This window comes from Acinonyx jubatus, chromosome E3 (assembly GCF_027475565.1).
Source record: "Acinonyx jubatus isolate Ajub_Pintada_27869175 chromosome E3, VMU_Ajub_asm_v1.0, whole genome shotgun sequence".
Lineage (NCBI taxonomy): Eukaryota > Metazoa > Chordata > Mammalia > Carnivora > Felidae > Acinonyx > Acinonyx jubatus.
This window is the reverse complement of record NC_069398.1, coordinates 38,374,143-38,397,117: the sequence shown is the minus strand read 5'-3', so window position 1 is coordinate 38,397,117 and position 22,975 is coordinate 38,374,143. Positions and strand designations below refer to the sequence as shown.

The 22,975-nt window shown below is 48.4% G+C and overlaps 1 protein-coding gene and 2 long non-coding RNA genes across 5 annotated transcripts in view; 2 read left to right on the top strand and 1 right to left on the bottom strand.

Annotated features, from left to right (window-relative positions):
* The window catches only part of LOC128313585 (uncharacterized), a 32,383-nt gene extending 20,966 nt beyond the window's left edge, over positions 1–11,417 (top strand). For all 3 annotated transcript variants that reach the window (XR_008294490.1, XR_008294489.1, XR_008294491.1), the window contains one exon: positions 8,033–11,417. This is a non-coding gene — a long non-coding RNA (uncharacterized LOC128313585). The remainder of the gene's footprint in view (positions 1–8,032) is intronic.
* Positions 1–22,975, bottom strand: part of LOC106978713 (ATP-binding cassette sub-family A member 17-like) — a 76,014-nt gene that overhangs the window by 18,259 nt on the left and 34,780 nt on the right. The window contains 6 exon segments of the mRNA XM_053213004.1: positions 304–523; positions 2,314–2,518; positions 2,690–2,963; positions 4,619–4,922; positions 6,696–6,858; positions 18,653–18,751. Of these exon segments, the coding sequence (XP_053068979.1) occupies positions 304–523; positions 2,314–2,518; positions 2,690–2,963; positions 4,619–4,922; positions 6,696–6,858; positions 18,653–18,751 (1,265 nt within the window).
* The window catches only part of LOC128313584 (uncharacterized), a 43,544-nt gene continuing 32,354 nt past the window's right edge, over positions 11,786–22,975 (top strand). Inside the window, exons 1-2 of the long non-coding RNA XR_008294488.1 lie at positions 11,786–12,345; positions 19,119–19,208. This is a non-coding gene — a long non-coding RNA (uncharacterized LOC128313584). The remainder of the gene's footprint in view (positions 12,346–19,118; positions 19,209–22,975) is intronic.

The window sequence follows — 22,975 nt, the reverse complement described above, 5'->3', positions numbered from 1 at the left end:
TTCTCCTGACTCTGTCACGGGGATCTGTCCTGTCAGTGGGGTCCGAGACCCACCGGTCCGCCCTGCTGCAGGTGTGGGCAAGGCTCCTCTCTCCCTTTCTCTTGCTGAGCACAGCCCCCTGGACGAACATAGCCACCGTGTTTATCTGCACTCCCGGAGATACGTGCTGGGGACATTGGGACACAGTTTGGGACTCTTCACAAGACAGCTGCTCAGAGCAGCCTCCCGTCTGGGGACACAGCTTCTGTGGCTGTGACAGGAGGAAGCAGACCCTGTGAGATACGCAGGGACAACGGCCCTCACCTTTGTCCTCCATGACTGAGATGAGAATGAAGGGGCCGATGCTCAGGAAGGTGAGCATGACCAGGAGCTTGACAAAAGCACTCCCTTCGTTGCGAAAACAGAAGCTGCTCAGATACACCAAGGGGATGCTCGCCCAGTTGTAGAGCATTAGCACCAGAATGATGGCCTGGACGTTTTCCTGGTGTGTGAAGGCTTCTTCCTCGTGGTACAGAAACACCACCTTGGGAAAGAGGGGGAGGGTTCGATTCTAAGGATTAGAGAAAGGGTACGGTGATCCCCGCTTAAAAAATAAGGTGTTAGTGGGGTGCCTGGGTGGCTCAGTTGATTAAGGGTCTGACACTTGATTTCGGCTCAGGTCATGATCTCACGGTTTGTGAGTTTGAGCCCCATATCGGGCTTTGTGCTGACAGCGTGGAGCCTGCTTGGGATTGTCTCTCCCTCTCTCTGCCCCTCCCTTGCTCACTCTCTTTCTTTCAAGAAAAAAATATATGTGTGTATGTATAAAATATTAAAAAAATAAGATGTGCAAAGGAAACAATCAGCAAAACTAAAAGCCAAACAACAAAATGGGAAAAGATATTTGCAAACGACGTATCAGATAAAGGGTTAGTGTCTAAAACCTATAGAGACCTTATCAAACTCAACACCCAAAAAACAAATAATCCCGTGAAGAAATGGGCGTAAGACATGAATAGACACTTTTCTAAAGAAGACATCCAGATGGCCAACCGGCGCATGAAAAAATGTTCTACATCACTCATCATCAAGGAAATACAAATCAAAACCACAATGAGATACCACCTCACACCTGTCAGAATGGCTAACGTCAACAACTCAGGCGACAACAGATGGTGGCGAGGGTGCGGAGACAGAGGATCTCTTTTGCATTGTTGGAGGGAATGCAAGCTGGTGCAGCCACACTGGAAAACAGTATGGAGGTTCCTCAAAAATTAAAAATAGAACTACCCTTCGACCTAGCAATGGCACTACTAGGTATTTATGCAGGGGATACAGGTGTGCTGTTTCGAAGGGACACGTGCACCCCAATGTTGATAGCACTATTGACAATAGCCGAAGTATGGAAAGAGCCCAAATGTCCATCAATGGATGAGTGGATAAGGAAGATGTGGTGTATACATACAATGGAGTATTACTCGGCAATCAAAAAGAATGAAATGTTGCCATTTGCAGCTACGTGGATGGAACTGGAGGGTATTACGCTAAGCGAAATTAGAGAAAGACAAATATCATGGGACTTCACTCCTATGAGGACTTTCAGAGACAAAACAGATGAACATAGGGGAAGGGAAACAAAAAGAATATGAAAACAGGGAGGGGGACAAAACAGAAGAGACTCATTAATATGGAGAACAAACGGAGGGTTGCTGGAGGGGGTGTGGGAGGGGGGATGGGCTAAATGGGGAAGGGGCACTAAGGAATCTACTCGTGAAATCATTGTTGCACTATATGCTAAGTAACTTGGATGCAAATTTAAAAAATAAAGAAAAGGAAAAAAACCAAAATGTAAGATGTTAGCAGTACTGCTCAGGTGCTCCCTGTATTTACTCATCAGACAGTGCAGACACTGGCCCTGCCCCTGGAAGTCGGCACCACGAGGTCAGGGGCTCCGTGACAGTTATGAAGCACAGGCCAATTAAAGGGGGACGTGACCCACCCCACCCAGAGTGCCAGGGGATCGCAAGCTGCACAGTGCAGTCACGATCCACCGGTTGCACCTGTCAGTGCCCTGGTGAACTGTTTCTGGGCTGTGAACACACGTCCCCGACGCACGACCTGTTAGGAGCTCGTGGCAACAGTTATGGGGATGCGGCAGATTGGAGACCCTAGAGGAGGCCCGTCTGCTGGGACCTTTTATCGAGAGTGAGTGATGAGTCACACCCTGGGTGGGCTGCCAGACTACACTTCTTTGCAGGGTCCCGAAGGCAAGCCCCCTGCCCCCGCTCCCGCCGGGACGTGCGGGGGAGGGTCCCTGAACCACGTGGCCCTCACCAGCAGCAGCAGACTGGGGACCAGGGAAGTGATGAGGTCCCACAGCAGAGCGGAGAGCCAGAAGGTGGCCACATAAACACCACTGACGAACTGGATGTGCTTGGCCTTTGTGGATCTCTCTTTGACCGTCAAGATGGCAAAGGAGCTGGACAGGAAAGCTATTCCGAAAAGCAAGTTGATAACAAGGTAGTATCCTTTAGGGCTGCTGCGAAAGGACACGAGGGGAGAGGAAGCCGTGTGAGCACAACTGCTCACACCAGCCGTCTTTCACAGTGACGGTTGTAATCCCGGCGAGAAGCGGATGAGAAAGAATAGGTGGCCAAGGGGACGCGGCATGCGCGGGAAGGCTTTCCTGGGGCGGGACGGTCACACTCACTTGTACAAGATGTCCTCCGAGGCCTCCAGGGCCGACTTAGGTTGAGGGTGGTTGGACGCCGTGATGGAAGCCGTGGCCCCGGAGAGCAGCTTGAAGAGGAAGTTGTCCACGAGCGCCAGCGCCACGGCAGGGGAGTGGTACGCCTGGTTGTTGCACAGCGCCGTCACTGTCGTGTGGTTCCCCTGGTCTTCAAAGGAAGCAGCCACGACGTATTTGAAATCAAAGCCCTCGGGCTCCTCCTCTGCCTTGTCCAGGAGGAGGTCCTCCACCGAGCCTGCAACAGAGCCGGGCGCCCCGGAGCCTCACGCCCTGGACCCCGGCCCCGCGCCCCCTGAGCGCCTCACCACCCGCCCCGCCCCCCAGGAAAGCGGGCTCCTCTGGACGCAGCTGGCCCCTCCGTCGCGCGCCCGGGCCTCCACAAAACGTCCCTTTCACTGACTGAAGCCGTGGGGGGGCAGGGGAGGAAAAACGTCTAGTCATTTTTTTTCAGGTGACTCTTTGCCTGGATGGTGTGGCCCCAAGAAGCCCCGTGCTTCTTCCAGTCGCTCCCATCTACGTGGAAGGACACACGCGGTCGCACTGCACCTCCCCTCCCCGAACCACAAAGTGACCCTCACGGCCCACCTGGCCCGCAGCGCCCAGTCTCCATCCAAACTCCACTGGCGCCTTCAAGGTCTGGCCACACCCGAGGACCTGCCGTGCCCCGTGCTGACAGGTGCTCCCCCCAGCCCCCGCCGCCCCGGGTTTGGAACGTTCTCCGCTTACCCCCTGCTTGCTGCGGGGTCCACCCCTGCTCACATCTCAGGCTCTTACTCCGCAGCCTGTCTCTCCCCATCCGAGGTCGACCTGTGTCCCCGTGATCCCACAGCGGGATGGTCCCTACACACTGCAGCTGTGGTCACCCTCTCCAGGACCTCTGGGCAAGGGGCTCACTATGGGCCAGTGGTACCGCCGTTCTTCCTGGTACTCTCGGTACACAGCACCACGGAAATATACGCACACCTAGACCTCTGGGGTCGTGGGTGCTGAAAAGGACCCTCCTTCACAGCAGCAGCAGCAGGAGTAACGCGCTCAGGCAGCACGCTCACTCCGCGGGCCCTGTGTGCGCCCCTGGGCGGGAGGGAGGAGGCGAGCCTTATCCTTCTCCCCGTCTTCCCCACCAAGAAACCGAGGCTTGGAGACGTAGGGCGCTGTGATCCCGCCATTTTGCTCCACCGTGTTCTGCATTTGATCTCTTCATTTAAAAATGTGAACACCTCAACATTTTCTTTCTTTCCAAGAGAACGCGTGCATCTAACTTTTCAAACCAGATAATCCTGCAAGACTCGGGATGAGAAACAGCAGGGCCCTGGCCTGCCCTTCGTTGTCCCCAGTGCCCGCTCGCCCGAGGCAACCAGACTCTCCAGCCGCTCAGCTGGCGTTTCTCTGGATCGCTGAAGCACATTTACCTCTGGACGTCCCATCCTGGAAGCGGGGACTTTGTTCCTTACCCCACCCCACCCCCTAAGGGCTGCCCTCCTCTCCCCTCCCCTGGAATACATCAGAAAGTTGGTTAAGTCAAGGCACAATCAAGTGCTCTGTTATGGTAGGTCTCCTTTTTCATACGATCTTCCCCTGCCCTCCTGAGTTCATGTCCTCCCTTTTCACACTTGCTCAGTGATCTCTATGTCTGTCACCAAACTCCCTCCATCGAAGTGTAAATCCCCTCTCGGGACACATCAAACAGCAGATAATTGTCCGTTTCAGTTTTGGACATGCCGCCATCCCCAGAAAGACACAGCCTGGCTGCATTTCCAGGCACCCTCTCCCTTTCCTGTCATCTGGCGGCCAAGAGATCTTCTGAGACGTCTGGCTGTTCACCTGACTTCAGGGCGCACCCCCTACCACGGCCCCCAGAGCACGCGCTGCTCTCCTGGGCCTCAGACTTACTCCGGGTCTCCAGAGGGATCTGTTCCTCCGCCAGAAGCATGTCTGTAAAATACTGTGAAAGCCGAGGACCCAGCCTGGAATTGGGAGAAATATAGAACGGGACGACGGTTCGGCCATACGTTCTCAGGGTCAGTTCCAGTGGCACGCTGCCCGTGTTCGTTTCCAAGTTGAAGATGGTGAGGCTGAAGGTGGTGATCAGCAGGGGCACCAGGACCTGTACCGTGAGCATCAACAACCAGTTGCGCCAAGAGTACAGGACCCTTTTCAGGAGCATGGCATAGAACTGTTGGCAGATGAGGATGAACTGCGATAAAAAAAAGGGGGGGGGGACACACCATTAACACGGCCACACAGAGGAGCTAGCCTCCCCCCGGCCGCAGTCTCGTATTGGGTCTAATGCTTTGATGATGTTCAAAATTTGCTTTGACCTGATGACTTGATTCACATTTAATGGCAGAAAAGGAAGTCACAGATTGGAAAGCTCTGGAAGAGTAGTAGCCTGAACAGATAGCAGATGTAAGCATGATACAATTTTTTTTTTTCAACCCGCCACATTATCAGAAACTTTAAGTTGGTGAGGATGTGGAATGCCAGTGCTGAGGTCTTCATTTGGCACAACTTTTGTAGAAAACAGATGACCTGGATGAATACAATCTAATACGCATGTAGTCTTTAGGCTAGAAATTCCACTTTTAGTAACATATCCCGCAGGTAAATACGCAGGACCCGTGCACAGTGTGGCCCTTGTGGCACGGGCAGTCAGTGTAAAGGATGCGGTCATGTGCACTGAGGTCAAAGACATAAAGTTGGGCCTGGGGTGGGAGGCTCCGGAGGTCAGCGCCATGAGCTCACGCTCGGCTTCTCGCTGGTGCTGCAGGAGCTGGGGCAGACGGGGCCCTCGAGCCTCAGGGCCGGTGTTCGTTGTGTGTGACTCATCCACCCAGAGCCTTTGTGGGGAGAGGCTTGGTGGTCAGGTTTGAGTCAGGCATTCTTAAGTTTCTGGCCCCAAATACCGACAAATCCTTGAGACTCTACCAAGCATCTCTGAAATCTCCCGCCTTGGACACGAAGGCCACGTCCACCCAAAGCATTCGTCAAAAGATGCTACTCTCAACTTGTTCGAGGTTGTGCCCTGAGAATTACCTCCTGGGAGGTTTCCAGAAGCAAAGCTTGGCCCAGCAGAGCCCAGATTAACCTCTTGCTGGGGGCTGGAGAGGAGCCTCCTGGACAGGACAGGCGGCTGGCCTACGTGGCCCTGAGACCCTTTCCAACTCAGAGGCCCCCTTTATACATGATTCAAGATTGTGGAACAGTGCAGTCAATCTCTTCCCTAACCCATGAAAACCAGTCTCACTATTTTACAGTCATACCTTGTAGGTGGCGAAATCGAGACCATTTTGTAAGGTGCGTATCAATATCCTTTTTTTTTTCCGATAACAAAAGAACATTACAGGTTATCCATATAGTTCATAAGGATGTTTTAAAAAAATCGTGGGGCGCCTGGGTGACTTGGTTGGTTAAGTATCTGACTTTAGCTCAGGTCATGATCTCATAGTTGGTGAGTTTGAGCCCCGTGTCGGGCTCTCTGATCTCAGCACAGAGCCTGCTTCGGATCCTCTGCCCTTCCCTCCACCTCTCCCTCCCTCAAAAATAATAAAATAAAACACTAAAATAGATATGTCTTCAACTCCAGGTGTGATATGTGATCTGTTTCACAGTGAAATATGAAAACGGGAAGATTAAATATGCTTTTTTTGGCTGGTAGATTCAGTGCTTTTATTCTTTCTTCTTTTTGGTAAGAGGAAGGGCCAAGACCTTTTACTGTGTCCTTTTCTGGTACTTTCTTCCACTGAGTTAATCGTGGCCAGGAAACAATAGTGCATTGTCTCTGAACTAGAGCTGACAGCATGGCCTTGTGGGAACCTGGCCGGGCCTCTTTTGTGCCTAAGATCTACACATTTCTCCTCAAGCCCCTGGCAAAGGGTGGGTGACCTGGACTTCTTGACCAAAGAACAGGATGATTCTAAGAGTTCACCCCAAATCTGCCCCCTGGCATGCATGTGAGATATTTGCTCACCCCAGTGTTGTGATGGATTGGCAGGCCGGACGGTATGGAGAAGACCCTTGAGTGAGTACGTTTGATCCTGTTGACGGGAAGCCCGCCGATCAGGTGGTGACACTGGATGGAGGGAATCTTGAGGGTTTGGATTTCTGTGCTGGAATCTGTCAGCTTGTTCACCCTCAGCCAAACGGAAACAGAAACGCAAATTTGCAAAATCACATGTCGCTTCATTTTGTTTGGATTTAAAGAGACAACGTCATGTAAAATTTGAAAGAAAAGAAAGAAGTTAGGACAAGAATAACGAGGGCAGGGGCGCCTGGGTGCTCAATTGCTTGAGCCTCCAGCTCTTGATTTCAGCTCAGCTCATGATCCCAGGGTTGTGGGATCGAGCCCTGCATCAGGCTCCATGCTGAGCGTGTGTGGGGCCTGCTTGAGATACTCTCTCTCTTGGGGCACCTGGGTGGCTCAGTTGGTTGAACATCTGACTCTTCATTTTGGCTCAGGTCATGATCTCGCAGTTTCATGGGTTTGAGCCCCGCATCGAGGCTCTGAGCTGACAGTGTGTAGCCTGCTTGGGATTCTCTCTCTCTCTCCCCCTTCCTCCCTCCTTCCTCTGTCCCTCCCCTGCTAGTGCGTGCTCACTCTCTAAAATAATTAATTAATTAATTAATTAATTAATTAATTAAAGAATATTGAGGAAAAAGGAGCTGCACCCAGATGATATACTGCTAGCAAGCATATTTTGACTAGAAAGTTTTTTTTTAATTTTTAAAAAATATTTATTTATTTTTGACAGAGAGAGAGAGACAGAGAGAGAGACAGAGTGCAAGCCGGGGAGGGGCAGAGAGAGAGAGGGAGACACAGAATCTGAAGCAGGCTCCAGGCTCTGAGCTGTCAGCCCAGAACCCAACATGGGGCTTGAACTCGCAAACGGTGGGATCATGACCAGAGCCGTAGTCGGATGCTTAACCAACTGAGCCCCCCAGGAGCCCACAGAAAGTTCTTAAATAGGTCCTGAGTAAATATTGGATTAACTGACCAATGGCTTTTCCAAAGAACTGAGGCAACGTTAGGATGAATAGATTTCATTATTTTCCTATAAAGATGCCATATGCAAATTAAAACAAAAATGAAATGTCCCTTAATATCTACTTTATGAGCAAGACTCATAAACCCAAGTATGACACGTAGCACTGTAGCCTGAGGTCTTATTTTTGTTTGGCACTGAGCTCAGAAAGGATTTTACGTTTTTAAATGGTTACATGCTAGATGGTTATCTAATTACTTACATAATATCCTTGATTATGCCACTAAACCTACAGTAGCCTAAAACGTGTACTCTGGCTTTTCAGGAAGAAGTTTGCCGAACCCCGCCCTAGGCCAAAAGAGGTATTCCTTGCGGGCAGCAAACCGTTCGGAAGCCGAGAAATATATTTTTACTCATAATCTTCAGGTCGGTTATTCTACTCCTGGGAGTGCGTCACAATGAAACAGTGCAGTAAATTGTAGCTCATTTTCCCTGCAATAGAGTTCTGTAAATGGCGGTGTGGCCCAGATTCTCCCCAAACTTAGCAGCTTAAAACAACCGTAAACGTTTGCTGTGTCACACAGTTCTGTGGGCCAGGCGTTCGGAAGTGGCTCGGCAGGGTGGTGCTGTCTCCGGGGCTCTCAGGAGGCTGCAGTCGAGCTCTGGGCCTGGGCTGCAGTGGTCTGAAGGCTGGACTGGGGCGGGAGGCCCCACTCCCAAGACGGTGCCCTCATGTGGCTGGCTTAACAGCTGGCTCTCCCAGTGGAGTTGTTTTTTTTATTATTATTATTATTATTTTTTAACGTTTATTCTTGAGAGACAGAGAGACACAGAGCATGAGCAGAGGAGGGGCAGAGAGAGAGAGGGAGACACAGAATCCGAAGGGCTCCAGGCTCCGACACGGGGCTTGAACTCACAAACTGTGAGATCATGACCTGAGCCAAAGTCAGTCACCTAACCGACTGAGCCACCCAGGTGCCCCTCTACCAGTGGAGTTCTGACAAGAATGTTGGTTTTAATTCACATTAATGATGAGGATAAAAGTGAATAGCAGTGGCGTGTGTCAGAACTTCACTCGTGCTTCCCCCAGGCAAGCCACACTGTTGCTGACTTGAATACTACTGTTCTAATGCTGGAAGAATATTTCCCTAAGTTTTTGTGTTCTTAATGAAATGGCTCGGGATAGGAGACACTTTTCAACTTAGTTTGCATTATTAACATTTTCACCACCACTTTCTTAATCTAGACAATCAACAAAATGTTAAATTAAACCCTAGTGTTACCTGTTTACCCGGTTCCATGACGTAAGTTCACGCATGATGGTTGATTTCAAATTATCGACACAGCACATCCATCATGCGGATTTAAGTAGACGTAAAAAAAACCTTAAGAGCACTGATAATAGTACAATGTAGCCAAACCGTGACGTCTTGTGTATTGCCATTTACAATGTTTTGATTTATAACTTATAGTTTTATAATCTTATAACAGGAAATTTATGTTCAGTCTTCTGTTCCTAGCACTGAGCTCCCAAAACATTTATACATTCCTAAATGGTGACCTCAGGTAAGGCGTGTTGAGTTGTGTTGTGTTGTGTGACCGAGGTGACTTTGGAAAGGACCTGAGGATGGGGACTGGTTGCCGAGAGAACCATCCATGGGATTCGAGGGTTGGAACTTTCAGGCCCCCCTCCCAGCCTCCTGGGAAGGGACAGGGGCTGGAAATTGAGTTCAAGTGCCAGCGGCCAATGATTTAATCAATCAATTATACCTGTGTAATGAAGCCTCCACAAAAACCCAAATGGGCAGAGAACCCAAAGCGCTTCCGGGTTGGTGTCCCGGGAGGTGCCGGGAGAGCAGTGCCGTCAGAGAGCACGGACGCTTTGCAGCGCTGCCCTGTGTATGTGTTCATCTGGCTCCTGTATCATGTTCTGTATAATGAACTGGTCGATGTCGGTGTTTTTGTGAGCTCTGTGAGCCATTGTAGTGAGTTAATTGAAGAAGCGGTTGTGGGAACGTCCAGTTTATGGCCGGTGGGTCAGAAGCACAGGTGACCACATGAAGCTGTGACTGGGGTCTAGAGTCAGGGAGTGGGGGGCGTTCTTGCAGGACTGAGCCCTTAAGCTGTGGGTTCTGATGCTCTTCTCCAGAGAGAGAGCGTCAGGGTGAAGTTAACTGCTTGGTGGTGTGAAAAAAAATAAAACAAAACTGGGGCGCCTGGGGGGCTCAGTCAGTTAAGTTTCCGACTTCAGCTCAGGTCATGATCTCCGCGTTGTGGGTTCGAGCCCCGCATCGGGCTCTATAGCGACAGCTCAGAGCTTGGAGCCTGCTTCAGATTCTGTGTCTCCTCTCTCTCTCTCTTTCTCTCTGCCCCTCCCTTGCTCATTCTCTCTCTCTCTCTGTCTCAAAAATAAATAAATGTTAAACCCTGCCCCACACTTTGGAATTGATATCAAAATTGTGCTACAGTTTTTTATTGTGATTTATTGACCAGCTTATGCAATTGAATTTTTAATAAGAGCCGTGTTTAGCTGGTTCACAAAATTCTTGATAATTTAATATTCGGCTCTCGTGAGCTGAGCTGAGCTGAGCCAGCTCCAGCACACCTCTGGCAGGGGCCTCGATTCCTTGTTGGCTGTTGGCAAAAGCCTCGGTTCCGGGCCACGTGGACTTCTCCCTGAGGCCGTGTGAGTGTCCTCCCAAGACGGTGGCTGGCTTCTCCCAGCCTGGGCCTGAGACGGAGAGATAGAGGTACAGTGTCTCTCGTGAGCTAGCCTCATTACTCACTCGTCAGTTCCGCAAAACCTTGCTGCCTTTATGGGTCAGCCCTATTTACAGCGATGGCTAGCCTGGCAGGCCCCGCCTGTGCCGAGACCCCGCCTCTGCTCTCGACCAGACCATTTCTCCTGGACTTTCCTAGGCTTTCTACTTGTCCTTTCGTTAGCTTTCCTACAGATTGGGGGATGTTAGTGAGCATTATCAGGATTTGCGTGGCCTCTCTTCAGGGCTTCAGCTGGTACCCGAGGAAGGTGTGTGGGGAAAGACAGGAGCCACACAGCACTTTGCCACGATATTTTCTTTGGTCCCGTGAAACGTTGTGTCAAGGTTGTATTCTGAAGTTTTCCTCATTCAGTTTCTGCTGGTCGGATTTTTTGCTGGAGGGGCTGTTTAAGAAATAAGACTGTCATTTATTGAGACTGAATTCCAGGAAGGAAGGGAGGGGAGTTTTCTACAGCGGGACGTTGGTGGCCACCACACCACGGTGTCTCCAAACAGATTAAGTACAGGCTAAGAGCTGGTCCGAGAGCTTCCGCACTGCGCTGGGCAGCCTCTGACTGGCCCTCCAAACCCCAAATGCTCATGCTCTGTCATGACCTCCCTCAGTCTCCTCCCGGTTTTATTGAAATATAATTGACATTTAACCTTGTGTAGTTTAAGGTGCACAACATAATGGCCCGATATATGTATATACGTGAAACCGTCACACAATTAAGCTCAGTTAGCGTCCACCTTACAGACTTAGGGTATTTTTGCTTGTGGTGAGAACTTTTAAGATCTACTCTCTTGCTAACTGTCGGATATACAATAAATACAGTGTTGTCAACCACAGTCACCATACTCTCCTTACTTCTCTTGTAACTGGAAGTTTGTGCCTTTGCCTCCCCTTGCCCAGTTCCCTCACCCACCCCCACCCGCTGCTCCCGGCCACCACGGATCTCTTCTGTCTCTGTGAGTTTGGTTTCTTTCAGGATTCCACACATGAGTGAGATCATGCGGGATTTGTCTTTCTCTGGCTTATTTCACTGTGCATAATGCCCTCAAGCCCCATTTATGTTGCTGCAGATAGCAGGATTTTCCTTTTTTTTTTTTTTTTTAATTTTAACATTTATTCATTTTTGAGACAGAGCATGAACGGGGGAAGGTCAGAGAGAGAGGGAGACACAGAATCCGAAACAGGCTCCAGGCTCTGAGCTGTCAGCACAGAGCCCGACGCGGGGCTCGAACTCACAGACCGCGAGATCATGACCTGAGCTGAAGTCGGACGTCCAACTGACTGAGCCACCCAGGCGCCCCAGGATTTTCCTTTTTCTTAATGGGTGAATAATATTCTCATCTGTGTGTGTGTGTGTGTGTGTGTGTGTGTGTGTGTGTACACTGTGTAGAAACTTTTTAGTTTGATGTAGTCCCACTTGTTTAATTTTGCTTTTGTTGCCTGTGCTAATCCCCTCCCCTTCGTTGTGAGCTGGATCTAGATACTCACTTCCAACGAGTGGAGTACAGCAATGTGATAAAACATCACTTCCAAGACGAGGGCAGGAGGGGACTAAGTCTTCCTTCTTGGTCACAGCTTCCCTTTCTCTTTCTCTGATCACTTGCCATGGGGTAATCCGGTTGCCGTATCACGAGGTCACTCGGCAACTCAGGAAGAGGTCCACACGGTGACACACTGAGACCGATAGATGCTGGGGAACCGAGGCCGGCCAACAACCCTAGCAGTGATCTTGGAAGTGGACTCTCCACCTGCTGAGCCTCCAGAGACCACGGGCCTGGCTCACAGCTCGACTCCCACCCAACAGGCCCTGAGCCAGAACTGACTGTCCACCTGCTCCTGGACTCCTGAACCACAGAAAACCATAAGGTAATGAATGTTGGCTATTTCAGGGCTGCTACACTTTAGGGAAATTTGTTATTTAGCAATAGATAATAAGTAAACAGTGGAGGGTATAACAGACGTGAGACAGGGGAGAGGTAAAAATCATGTGTAATTAGTAGTCCCAGGAGGAGAGGAACGAGAGGGTAGATGAGAAGGAATGTGTTGGAGAGATGTTGGTGGAGAATTTTCCAAAACTGGCAATACCAGCAGACCCCAGGGTAAAAAGTGGTAAAGATCCTAAGCCAGCGAGCACAAGGACAGACACATAAAGCCACGTTATGGTAAAAATGCTGGAAACCTAAGACAAAAATCACTACTAAAAGCAGCCAGGAGTAGGGCACCTGGGTGGTTCAGTCGGTGAAGCATCCAGCTTTGGCTCAGGTCATGATCTTGCGGTCGGTGAGTTCGAGCCCTGCGTCAGGCTCTGTGCTGACAGCTCAGAGCCTGGAGCCTGCTTCGGATTCTGTGTCTCCCTGTCTCTCTGCTACTCCCCCACTCATGCTCTGTCTCTCTCTGTCTCTCAAAAATGAATAAACATTTTTAAAAAAGTTTGTTACATAAAATCATCGGGGCGCCTGCGTGGCTCAGTCGGTTGAGCCTCTAACTTCAGCTCAGGTCATGATCTCACGGTTCATGGGTTTGAGCCCCACTTTGGACTCTGTGCTGACAGCTCAGAGCCTGGAGCCTGCTTCGGATTCTGTGTCTCCCTCTCTCTGCCCCTCCCCTGCTCATGCTTTGTCTCTGTCTCTCTGTCTCTCTCAAAAATAAACATTAAAAAATTTCTTTTTAAGCAGCCAGGGGTAAAGGACAGATTGTGCTCAAAGAATAACAATAATACTGGCAGCTGACTTCTCAATAGACATAATGGAAGTCAGAAGACAATGGAATGGGACACATAGGCAGTGGCTGTGGGCTAGAAATGGGAACGGGCACGTTTGCAAGGGAACAGAAAAGATCTTTATGGAGCGGTATGGTCACACTTCTGTAAATTTATTGGAAGGCATCGAATTTACTATATGAATCATTGAGTAACGTGACAGTCTGTAAATCGTATCTGTTGAATCTGTTGAAATCTGTTGAAAAGGAAGACATTGGATCGTAGAAGCGTTGGAAAGAGCCCTGCCAACCTAAAATTCTATCTATGGGTCAAATGCCCTTCAAAAATGCAGGCCACCTGTGTATTTTCGAGCAAGCAACAACCCTGAGATTTTTGTCACCAGAAAACCGCCACTGGAGGGAGAAGGTATTGTTCAGGCAGAGAGACCATTCTAGGTGGGAGCTTAAAGGTGAATGAAGGAATAGAGAGTGACACAGAGGGTAAATGTATGGTAAATTCAAGTGAATACCGATGGCCCAAAACATCATGACATATGATGGGTTTTAAAATGTGTACAGGATTGAAATACAGAAACCAAATGGTACATAACTCTGGAGGTAGAGTCGGGGTAGTTGAAGGAGCAGTGGGCCTGTGTCTGGAACGCGGTGAGCCTACGTGTTTATGGTAAACTGTAATAGGTTATGAGTGTACATGGTAATCTTAGGATAACCACTAAGAGAAGGAGAACATAATTTACAAATTTGAAATTAATGGAGAAGAAAATACAAACTAAAAGATATATATATATATATATATATCTATCTGGATTATATGGATTATATATATATATATATATATATATATATATATATATATATGGATTATATATGGATTAGGGGCTCCTGCTTGGCTCACTCAGTTAAGCGTCTTGACTTGATTTCGGTTAGGGTCATGATCTCACGGTTCGTGGGATCCAGCCCCGTGTCTCACCCTCTCTCTGCCCCTGACCTGCTCACACGCATGCTGCTCTGTCTCTCTCAAAATAAAATAAACATTTAAAAAATATTAAGTGCACCCCAAAGTTGGAAAGGAAATAGAAAGTGAATGTGGACCTGGTAGGCAAACAGAAAACAGCAAGTAATATGGCAGATTTGCAACCCAGTGAACTGGGATTTTCATCAGTTGTCAAGGCCCCGAGCTTCCAGTTAAAAGAGAAAGATGGATGAAGGAGTTGTTTTCTGAAATTACAGCGATTCGCTGTTGACAAGAAGTGCACTTAAAATACGGCCACGGGAAGACCGAATGCAAATGGGTGGACAAGAACCTACTCACGACTTTGAACCAAAACAAAGCTAGTATATACAACTAGATGGATGTTCAGTTGTTGGGCTTACCAGCAAAATATGTTAACAATTCTAATGTGTAGGCACCTGATGCAGTCGCTTAAAAACAAAGCAAAACTGGACAAAGTTAAAATCAGCGTGTTACCTCTAGGAACCCAGAGAACAGGCAGATAATCATTTTTTTAAAAAGACACAGGAGATTTGTACACCACAATTAACAATCGGACCTAGTCGCCATACACAAAAGACTGCACCCAGCCACTGCAGAATGCGCGTTCTTTCAAGAACATAGGAAATTTTACAAAAATGGAAGGTAAGGTGAGCCACAGACTCAAGCATTTTGAAAGAAGGAGGCTATACAGAGTATGTACTCGGGCCACGGTGAAATTAGGTTAGAAATCACATATATTAACAAGACAAGGCAAAATAAAGCAAGAAAACATTTTCTAGGTTTATTTATTTTTGAGAGAGGGAGAGAGCGCACACGGATGAGTGGAATGGAGGACAGAGAGCTGCGGGTGGGGGGGAGAGAATCCCAAGCAGGCTCCACTCTCTGAGCTGTCAGCACAGGGCCTGATGCGGGGCTCGAACCCATGAACTGTGAGATCATGACCTGAGTTGAAATCAAGAGTCAGATGCTTAACCGACTTAGCCCCCGGGTGCCCCTGAATAGGAACAGTAAAAAAAACAAAACTCTCCACGAGTTTGGAAATTAAGAAACACAGCTCTAAATAAACCACAGGTCAGAGTGGAAACCACAATAGAAAATTAAACATATTTCTAACTGGATGGGGAAGAAAAGATTACATATCAAACAACTGTGCGACGCAGGCACGTGAAGCTCAAAGGGAAATTTATATCTCAGATCCCTAGTTGAATATATGTATGGCTGAAAATAAACTATATAAAAACTATCTTACAAGGAAGCGCTTCTGCCTAACCAGCTGAGGACGTCCCCCCTCTCTGCTTGGACTCAGTGTTATGCTGAGGCCCCTCGCAGTGAGATAAGCAAGCAAAAGGCATGAAGCCTGGAAAATACGAAGTAAAACTGTCTTTAAATGACATGATGGTCCTATCCAAAATACTAAGGAAGTCAACCCAAAATTGTTTGAACTACTGAGTTAAGCAATATTTCTAGATATCAATAACTTAAAAAATGATTTCTAGATCTGCAGCAAGTGACTGGAAATGAAATTGAGAGATCCATTTCCATCCCTTTGAACAAAATTGAAATACTTAGGAATAAGTTTAATAAAAGATAGGCAGAGCTTCTGGAAAATGCAAGAGATGGCTGATAAAAATTATAGACGACCTCGCAGATAAAGGAGGCTGTGTAGAGTACCTGTGGATTGGAACGGTGCATGTTTCAGATGTCCATTGTCCCCAAATTGATATATACGTTCAACCTAGTACCGGTCATATTCCCAGCAGTTTAAAAAAAAAAAAAGACTCTATATTTTAGATGGTTTTAGGTTTGCAGAAAAACTGAGCAGAAAGCACAGAGTTCCCATATACTTCTTCTCTCCCCTGCTGCCGACTTTTCTGTACCGTTCACACCTTGCATTAGCGTGGTGTTTCTGCTGTAACCGATGAGCCAGCTTTCCAACAAGTTCTTTTTTTTTTTTTTTTTAAATAGAAACTGACAAGTTTATTTTTAAATTTACATGTTAGCCCAAACGACCTGTAATGGCCAAAACCATCTTCAAAAAACAGAACCGGAGAAACTATCTACTACCTGACTTCAAGATGTCCTTTGTAAAGGTGCGGTAATCTCGACCGCGTGGGTCTGGCGTGGGGCAGAAGAGGGGGGCATAGAAATGGACATGTGCAGTCAATTGATTTTTGGTGAAGGCATCCAAACAATTCAGCCTGGAAGGAAGTCTCTTCGCCAAGTGGTTCCGTCACGACTGGGTACCCACGTGCAAGAAAATAAACCTTGGGGTGCCTGGGTGGCTCAGTTGGGTAAGCGTCAAACTTCAGCTCGGGTCACGATCTCACAGTTCCTGAGTTCGAGCCCTCAGTCGGGCTCTGGGCTGACAGCATGCAGCCTGCTTGGGATTCTATCTCTCCTTCTCTCTCTGCCCCTCACCCCCTCCCCCAAATAAATAAATGAACTGAAAAAAGAAAATGAACCTCAGCCTCTTGTCACACTGCACAGAAAAGTTAACACCGGGGGGGTCACAGATCTAATGCGGAAGCTAAAATGGTAACGTTCCTAGAGGAGAGAGTAGCAGCATGACTCTGACCTACAGGTGGGCTCCGAAAATAGGAACGGGCAAGCCACGGGCTGGGAAGAAAACGTACCCGACAGAGGACCTCTATCCAGAGCACACAAGAAGTCCAGGAACTCCAGAAGAAAACTGAGCCAGAGGCTTGGTGTTTACGCACCTTTTGGTACATTTGTCATGCTTCAGTAAAAACTTAATCATTTAAGAGAACCCAGAGGAAGTGTCAAGCTGAGGATGGAAAACAGCTGAAGAGGGAAGAGCCACCTGGGTGGTAAGTCAGAGGGTCTGAGCCAGCACGCGGCTCCGGGAGACCAGAGGGCCAGAGAGGGGGGAAGGAAGGGCAGACTCACCCAGCACACAGAATGAGAGGATCCTGCCTGTCCCATGGTGAGAGAAGAAACACCTGTCCCACGGTGAGGAGCAAGGCACCATGGGAGCAGGCGGTGGCCTCACACGTGGGAAGTCGTGAAAGACGTTCCATCCATGGCCAGAAGTCCATCAGATGTCAAGCAGGATAGTTAGAAGGAAAACCGTACGGAGATACACCGTGGTTAAGTTGCATAACATCAGAAGCACAGTGGCCCGATTCCTTTCAAAGGAACAAGGGTTAGACCCACAGCTCATATTCAGCCACAGGAGTAGAGTCCGCGAAATAGTATTTTCAGCACCGATGGAAGATTACTTTCAATCTGGTGAAAATATCCTTCAAAACGGAGAGAACTAGAATCATTTCCAGGGCCCCCAGGAAACCCCACACAAGTGTGTTTGGCACCCGCATAAAAGCGCTGAAGGGTGCTGTGAAGACTGTACTGTGGGCAGGACGGTTACCCGAGAAGAGGAAAGAACACAGAGGCAGGGATACGTGCACATGAGTTTAAATGACCATTGGCTTTCTCTACCAATAATACTGTCTTGTGGTGTTGAAAAAAAAGAGAGAATTAAAATATACGCTATATACAAGCTGGTGATGGTGGCATATGTGCGTGTCCCAAGGTCTTGGCGTTTTCCAGAAGCAGAGTAAAGATATTAATTCACTCTTGTGTGTCTCAATGTCTAGGCTGACTGCTACCACAATACAGTAAGAACGTATACTTTCCAACTAGTGTGGGGAAGGAAAATATAGAATCAGGAGAAATAACCCGAAAAGGGGAGGAGAAGACTAGTGGGAAATATCAAATAAAATGATAGATATAAAATCGAACGTATTAGTCACAATACTTGCAAATAGCCTACACGGTCCAGTTAAAAGACAGATATTGCCAGACTGGATCAAGTCACACTGACCTGTTCCCTTCGCCCCTCTCTGGCCTTCTTTGGTCTTCTGGTTGGCTTTCCTAGAGTGCCCCTTCACGGCCTTCCTAGAAGTAAGCCTGTGTCCTGCCTCGTGACAGTCAAACTGGACCAATCAGGGGCGCCTGAGTGGCTCAGTTGGTTAAGCGTCCGACTTTGGCTCAGGTTATGATCTCGCAGTTCTTGAGTTCGAGCCCTGTGTCTGGCTCTGGGCTGACAGCTCAGAGCCTGGAGCCTGCTTCGGATTTTGTGTGTGTGTGTCTCTCTCTCTCTGCCCCTCCCCAGCTTATTCTCTCTCTCTCTCTCTCTCTCTCTCTCTCTCTCTCTCTCTCTCTCTCCCCCTCAACAATAAATAAACATTAAAAAAAAAAAATCAGACCAATAGGCCAACTCCAGAGCCGCATAAACCAGCTGAGTCAATTATAGTCAACGACATCCCACATGATACGCCACTCCTAGAAAGTGGTATTGCGTTCAACGCTTTCTCTGTTAAGCCGTACCGCTATCGCTGGAAGTCCTCGTCAGAGGCTGGGAGGCCACCCAGCAAGGGCGCTCCGAGGAGGAGCCAGACTCTGGTCTATGGGTAGATGCGTGACAGTTTCACCCTTGCTTACCGAATGAAGACCTCCTCCATGGTGGTGACCGAGGCCCCGAAGCTGGCGATCCCCAGCTCCACCTGCCTCTGTTCCAACTCGGTAAATAGAGATGCAAACCTGGAAGGGAAGAGAGGTTTTATTCCTCACGGGTGCGAGGGGACCCCCCCCCCCACCCCCGCCCCGCCATCACCGTCACCCTGAGCTTTCTGCAGGGCAAACAGCGGGGGCTGTGGAGTCGAGTTGGACCTTGTACAAATCTCAACTTGGTCGCCCTCTAGCTTCAGGACTCTGAACTTGAACCGGTGAGGGTGAGGGTGACAGCATTTACTCCAGAATGTTTCTGTGAGGGTAAATCGCACACACACCTCGCACGTTGTGCGAATATCATTCTATCTCTTTCCTACTCTTTTTGGAGTGCTGACTAAGGGCCAGTGGCCGTTCCAAGCCCTTTTCCACCTATGAACTCCGTCAATTGTCTCCACAGCTCTTTGAAGACAGTGGTGAGGTTAAGTGACTTCCCCAAGACCACACAGCAGAGACAGGGCACAAACCCAGGCCGTTCTCTCCAAAGACAGTGAGTGCTCTTTTTTGTTTTGGTTTTCCTACTGTTACAGTAAATGAGGAAAGGAGCTAATTCTTAACAACCTGCTGATCTCAAACCCTTCCTTATGCATGCATGAATGGATCGTGGCTTTTTGTGTGATATTAAGAAACCCACAATCTCCTATCTGCTCCCTCACAGCCCAGTGTCCAGGCTGGCAAAGTGCCTGTAAGAAACCCCGCTCGCATGCCCGATGCCCTCATGAGGCTGCGCGGCGTTCTCGTCCGCCCCCAAGGGCGGCAGGTGCATTAAGAGCTTGCACAGTGCACTGACTGTGGCTGGGTCTATGTGCGGACTCTGCCGCTGCCTGGCTGTGTGACTCTGGGCTAGCTCTTTCACGTCCCGAGTCTCTCCTCATCTGTAGGGTAGAGACTACCTCATGCACCGAGTCGTAAAGAGCACAGTGAACATAAGGACACCTTGCAGAGCAGCCGGCCTGTGCTGTGTGTTCAGTGTCGTTTACTGAAATTGTGCTCATGGATTGCTACTGTCTTGCAACAAAGTCAGTATGTCCCTTCTGAAAAATTGGAGCAAAGTTTTCACGTAGTGAGATGTCTTGTTCTCGTGTCAGTCGAGAGGTGATGTTACTTTTTTAAAAAATATTTTCAATGTTTATCTTCCAGAGAGAGACAGAATGTGAGTGGGGGAGGGGCAGAGAGAGAGGGAGACACAGAATCTGAAGCAGATTCCAGGCTCTAAGCTGCTAGTGCAGAGCCCGATGTGGGGCTCAAACTCACGAACTGTGAGATCATGACCTGAGCTGAAGTCGGACCCCCAACCGACTGAGCCACCCGGGTGCCCCAGGAGGTGGGCCTTTCCGTCACCCTACACAGTGCTCCTGCTGCCCCCTCCAGAAGGTTCTGTCTCCTCCCCGCAGATGACCAGTGTCTCTATTTCCACCACCAGAGGTTCCCCATACCCGGTCTTTGTCTTCACATAAGTGGAATCTTCGTCTACTTTGGGTCTGGTTTCCTCTATGCAACTTGTTTCTGAGGTTTGACCGTGTGGTTTGCACGCATTGCTAGTGTATTATTGTTCATTGTGTGTCTCTGTGGGTGAGTGTTCACCAAAAGCAATATGCCCCAGTGTGAGTGCTGGTTCTCCTGCTGACCGACATTTGGGTGGAAGTGATGGGGGTCGGGTCAGAGGAAGCCCACGGGCTCTGCCGTGGTTTCTCGGAGCCCTGGGCCGCCGTGCCCGGGAGGATCGCGTCCATGTGCTGCCCACCGGTCCCAGCTGGAAGGCTTTCCGGGAATCCCCGCTGAGGCCCCAGACCTGGGTGCGAAGCCGTCCTGGGATCCCCAGGTAGGTCCATTTGCCGGCTCGTAATTTTGCTAAAGACTTTGTGTTCGTGTTCATGTGCCAGAGTTTTGCTACTGGAGACTCATGCCCTTAAACGGGTTGGGAGCTGCTCCCTTCTCTCTCTCTCTCTCTCTCTCTCTCTCTCTCTTTTTTTTAAATTTCCTCGGCGTTTGATGGGACCTGGCATTTTCTTTTCGGGAACGTTTGTCATTGCAGATTTGATCTCGTCAGTAGATGCACGGTGATTCGTCCTCGTCTTTCCCACCTGGTGTCAGTTTTGGTGGATTGTGTTTTTCAAGGAATCAGCCTGTTGTATCCAAATCCAATTTGTCTGTGATCTTTTCTCCATGTCCCATCCTGACTGTGCAGTCGGTGTGCGGAATGGTCTGTTCATTCCTGTGGCTGGTTCTTGTCTTTTCTTCTTTTTTTCTTTAATGGCTTTGGCAGAAGCTTGTCACTTTTATTAATATTTTTAATAAACAATGTCTGGCGATTTTAGATTTCTCGATTTTTTCTTTTACTTCTTATTTCATCATTTGCTCTCCTCGTATTTATTATTTCTTTCCTTCTCTGTATTCTGAGCTTCCTTTCTCTCTCTTTCTCTCTCTCTCTCTCTCTCTTCCTTTTTTAGAGAGAGAGAGTGGAGGAGGAGCAGAGAAACAAAGAGAGAGAGAGAATCTTAAGCAGATTCTTAAGTGCTGAGCATGTGCTGAGCATGGCGCCAGATGTGGGGTTCGATATCACAACCGTGGGATCATAACCTGAGCCAAAATCAAGAGTCAGATGCTTAACTGAGCCACCCAAGCACCCCCCGAATCATTACTGATTCCTCTTTGACCCATAAGCTGTTCAGAAGTGTGGTGTTGCATTTCCAAATATTTGTGGATTTTCTAGGTATCGTTTTGTAATCAAGCGCTAATTTAACTCCGCCGCTTGTGTTTTGGGGAGGCTGGGTCATGGCTGAGGGCCTACGTGTGAGACAGGGATGCCAGGAAGACGGCAGAGTGGGAGGGACCCGGAATGTGCCCCTCCCCTGGCACGGCGTCGGCGCTGGCAGAATCTGTCTGATGTGTGTGCCACTGGAAGCTGTAGTCAGAGCCGTCAGGCAAGAAAAAGAAGTAAAAAGCATCCAAACTGGAGAGGAAGAAGTACAATTATCTGTTTGCAGATGACATGATCTTATATGTAGAAAACTGTAAGATGCTACAAAGAAGCTGTTAGAACTAATAAGCGAATTCAGCAAAGTAGCAGGAGACAAAGTCAGCGCGCAAAAATCCACTGCATTTCTAAATACAATGAACAGATCTGAAAAGGAAATTATAAAAATAACCCCATTTCCTATAGCATCAAAAATAATTCTTAGGAATCAGCGTAATCAAGGAAGTCAAAGACTTTTACGATGGAAACTATGAAACATTGCTGAAGGAAATGAAAGAAGTTGTAAATACATGGAAACACAGCCCCTGTTTATGGACTGGAAGACTTAATTTTGTTAAAATGTCAATACCAGCTGGAGAAATCTGCAGATCCAGTGCAGTCCCTACCAAAAAAGCAGTGATGTTGTTTGCAGACGTAGAAAATGCCATCCTCAAATTCATATGGAATCTCAAAGGACCCTGAATACCAAAACAATCTCAAAGGAGAACAAAACTGGAGGGCTCACGCTCCCTGGCCATCTAAGAAGCGACAGCAATCCAAGCAGGGCAATATTGGCACAAAGGCAGACGGACACATAGATGGAAAAGAACAGAGAGCCCAGAAATAAGTCCTCGCATTTATTGTCAAGTAGTTTTCGACGAAGTTGCCAAGACCATCCAGTGAGGGGAAAAGGACAGTCTTTTCAACAGGTGGGGCTGGGAAAACTGGACATCCCCACACAACAGTATGACATGGGACCCTACATAACACCACATACAAAAACTAACTCAAAATAGATCGAGGACCTAAATGTAAGACCTAAAATCGACTCTCAGGAGGAAACATGGGACAGAGCTTCAGGACATGGGATCTGGCGGTAACTTCTTGGATGTGACACCAAGGGTATGGTAACACAAGAAAAAAATGAGCAAATCGGATGTCATGAAAATTAAAAAACAACAACTGTGCAGCAAGAAACACTATCATCAGAGTAAAAAGGCGGCCCAGCGGGTTCGATCCCCACGTCGGGCTGTCTGCTGTCAGAGCAGAGCCTGCTTCAGATCCTCCATCCTTCTCTGTCTCTGCCCCTCCCCTGCTCACACTCTGTCTCTCAAAAATAAATAAAACATTTAAAATAAAAAGACAACGCACTGGATGGAAGAGAATATTGCAAATGCTATATCTAATCAAGGATTAATATCCAGAATATATAGAAAATTCCTACTACTCAACGCAAAGAACAACTCGATTCAAAAATGGGCAACAGGGGGCACCTGGCTCAGGTAGAAGAGCATGCAACT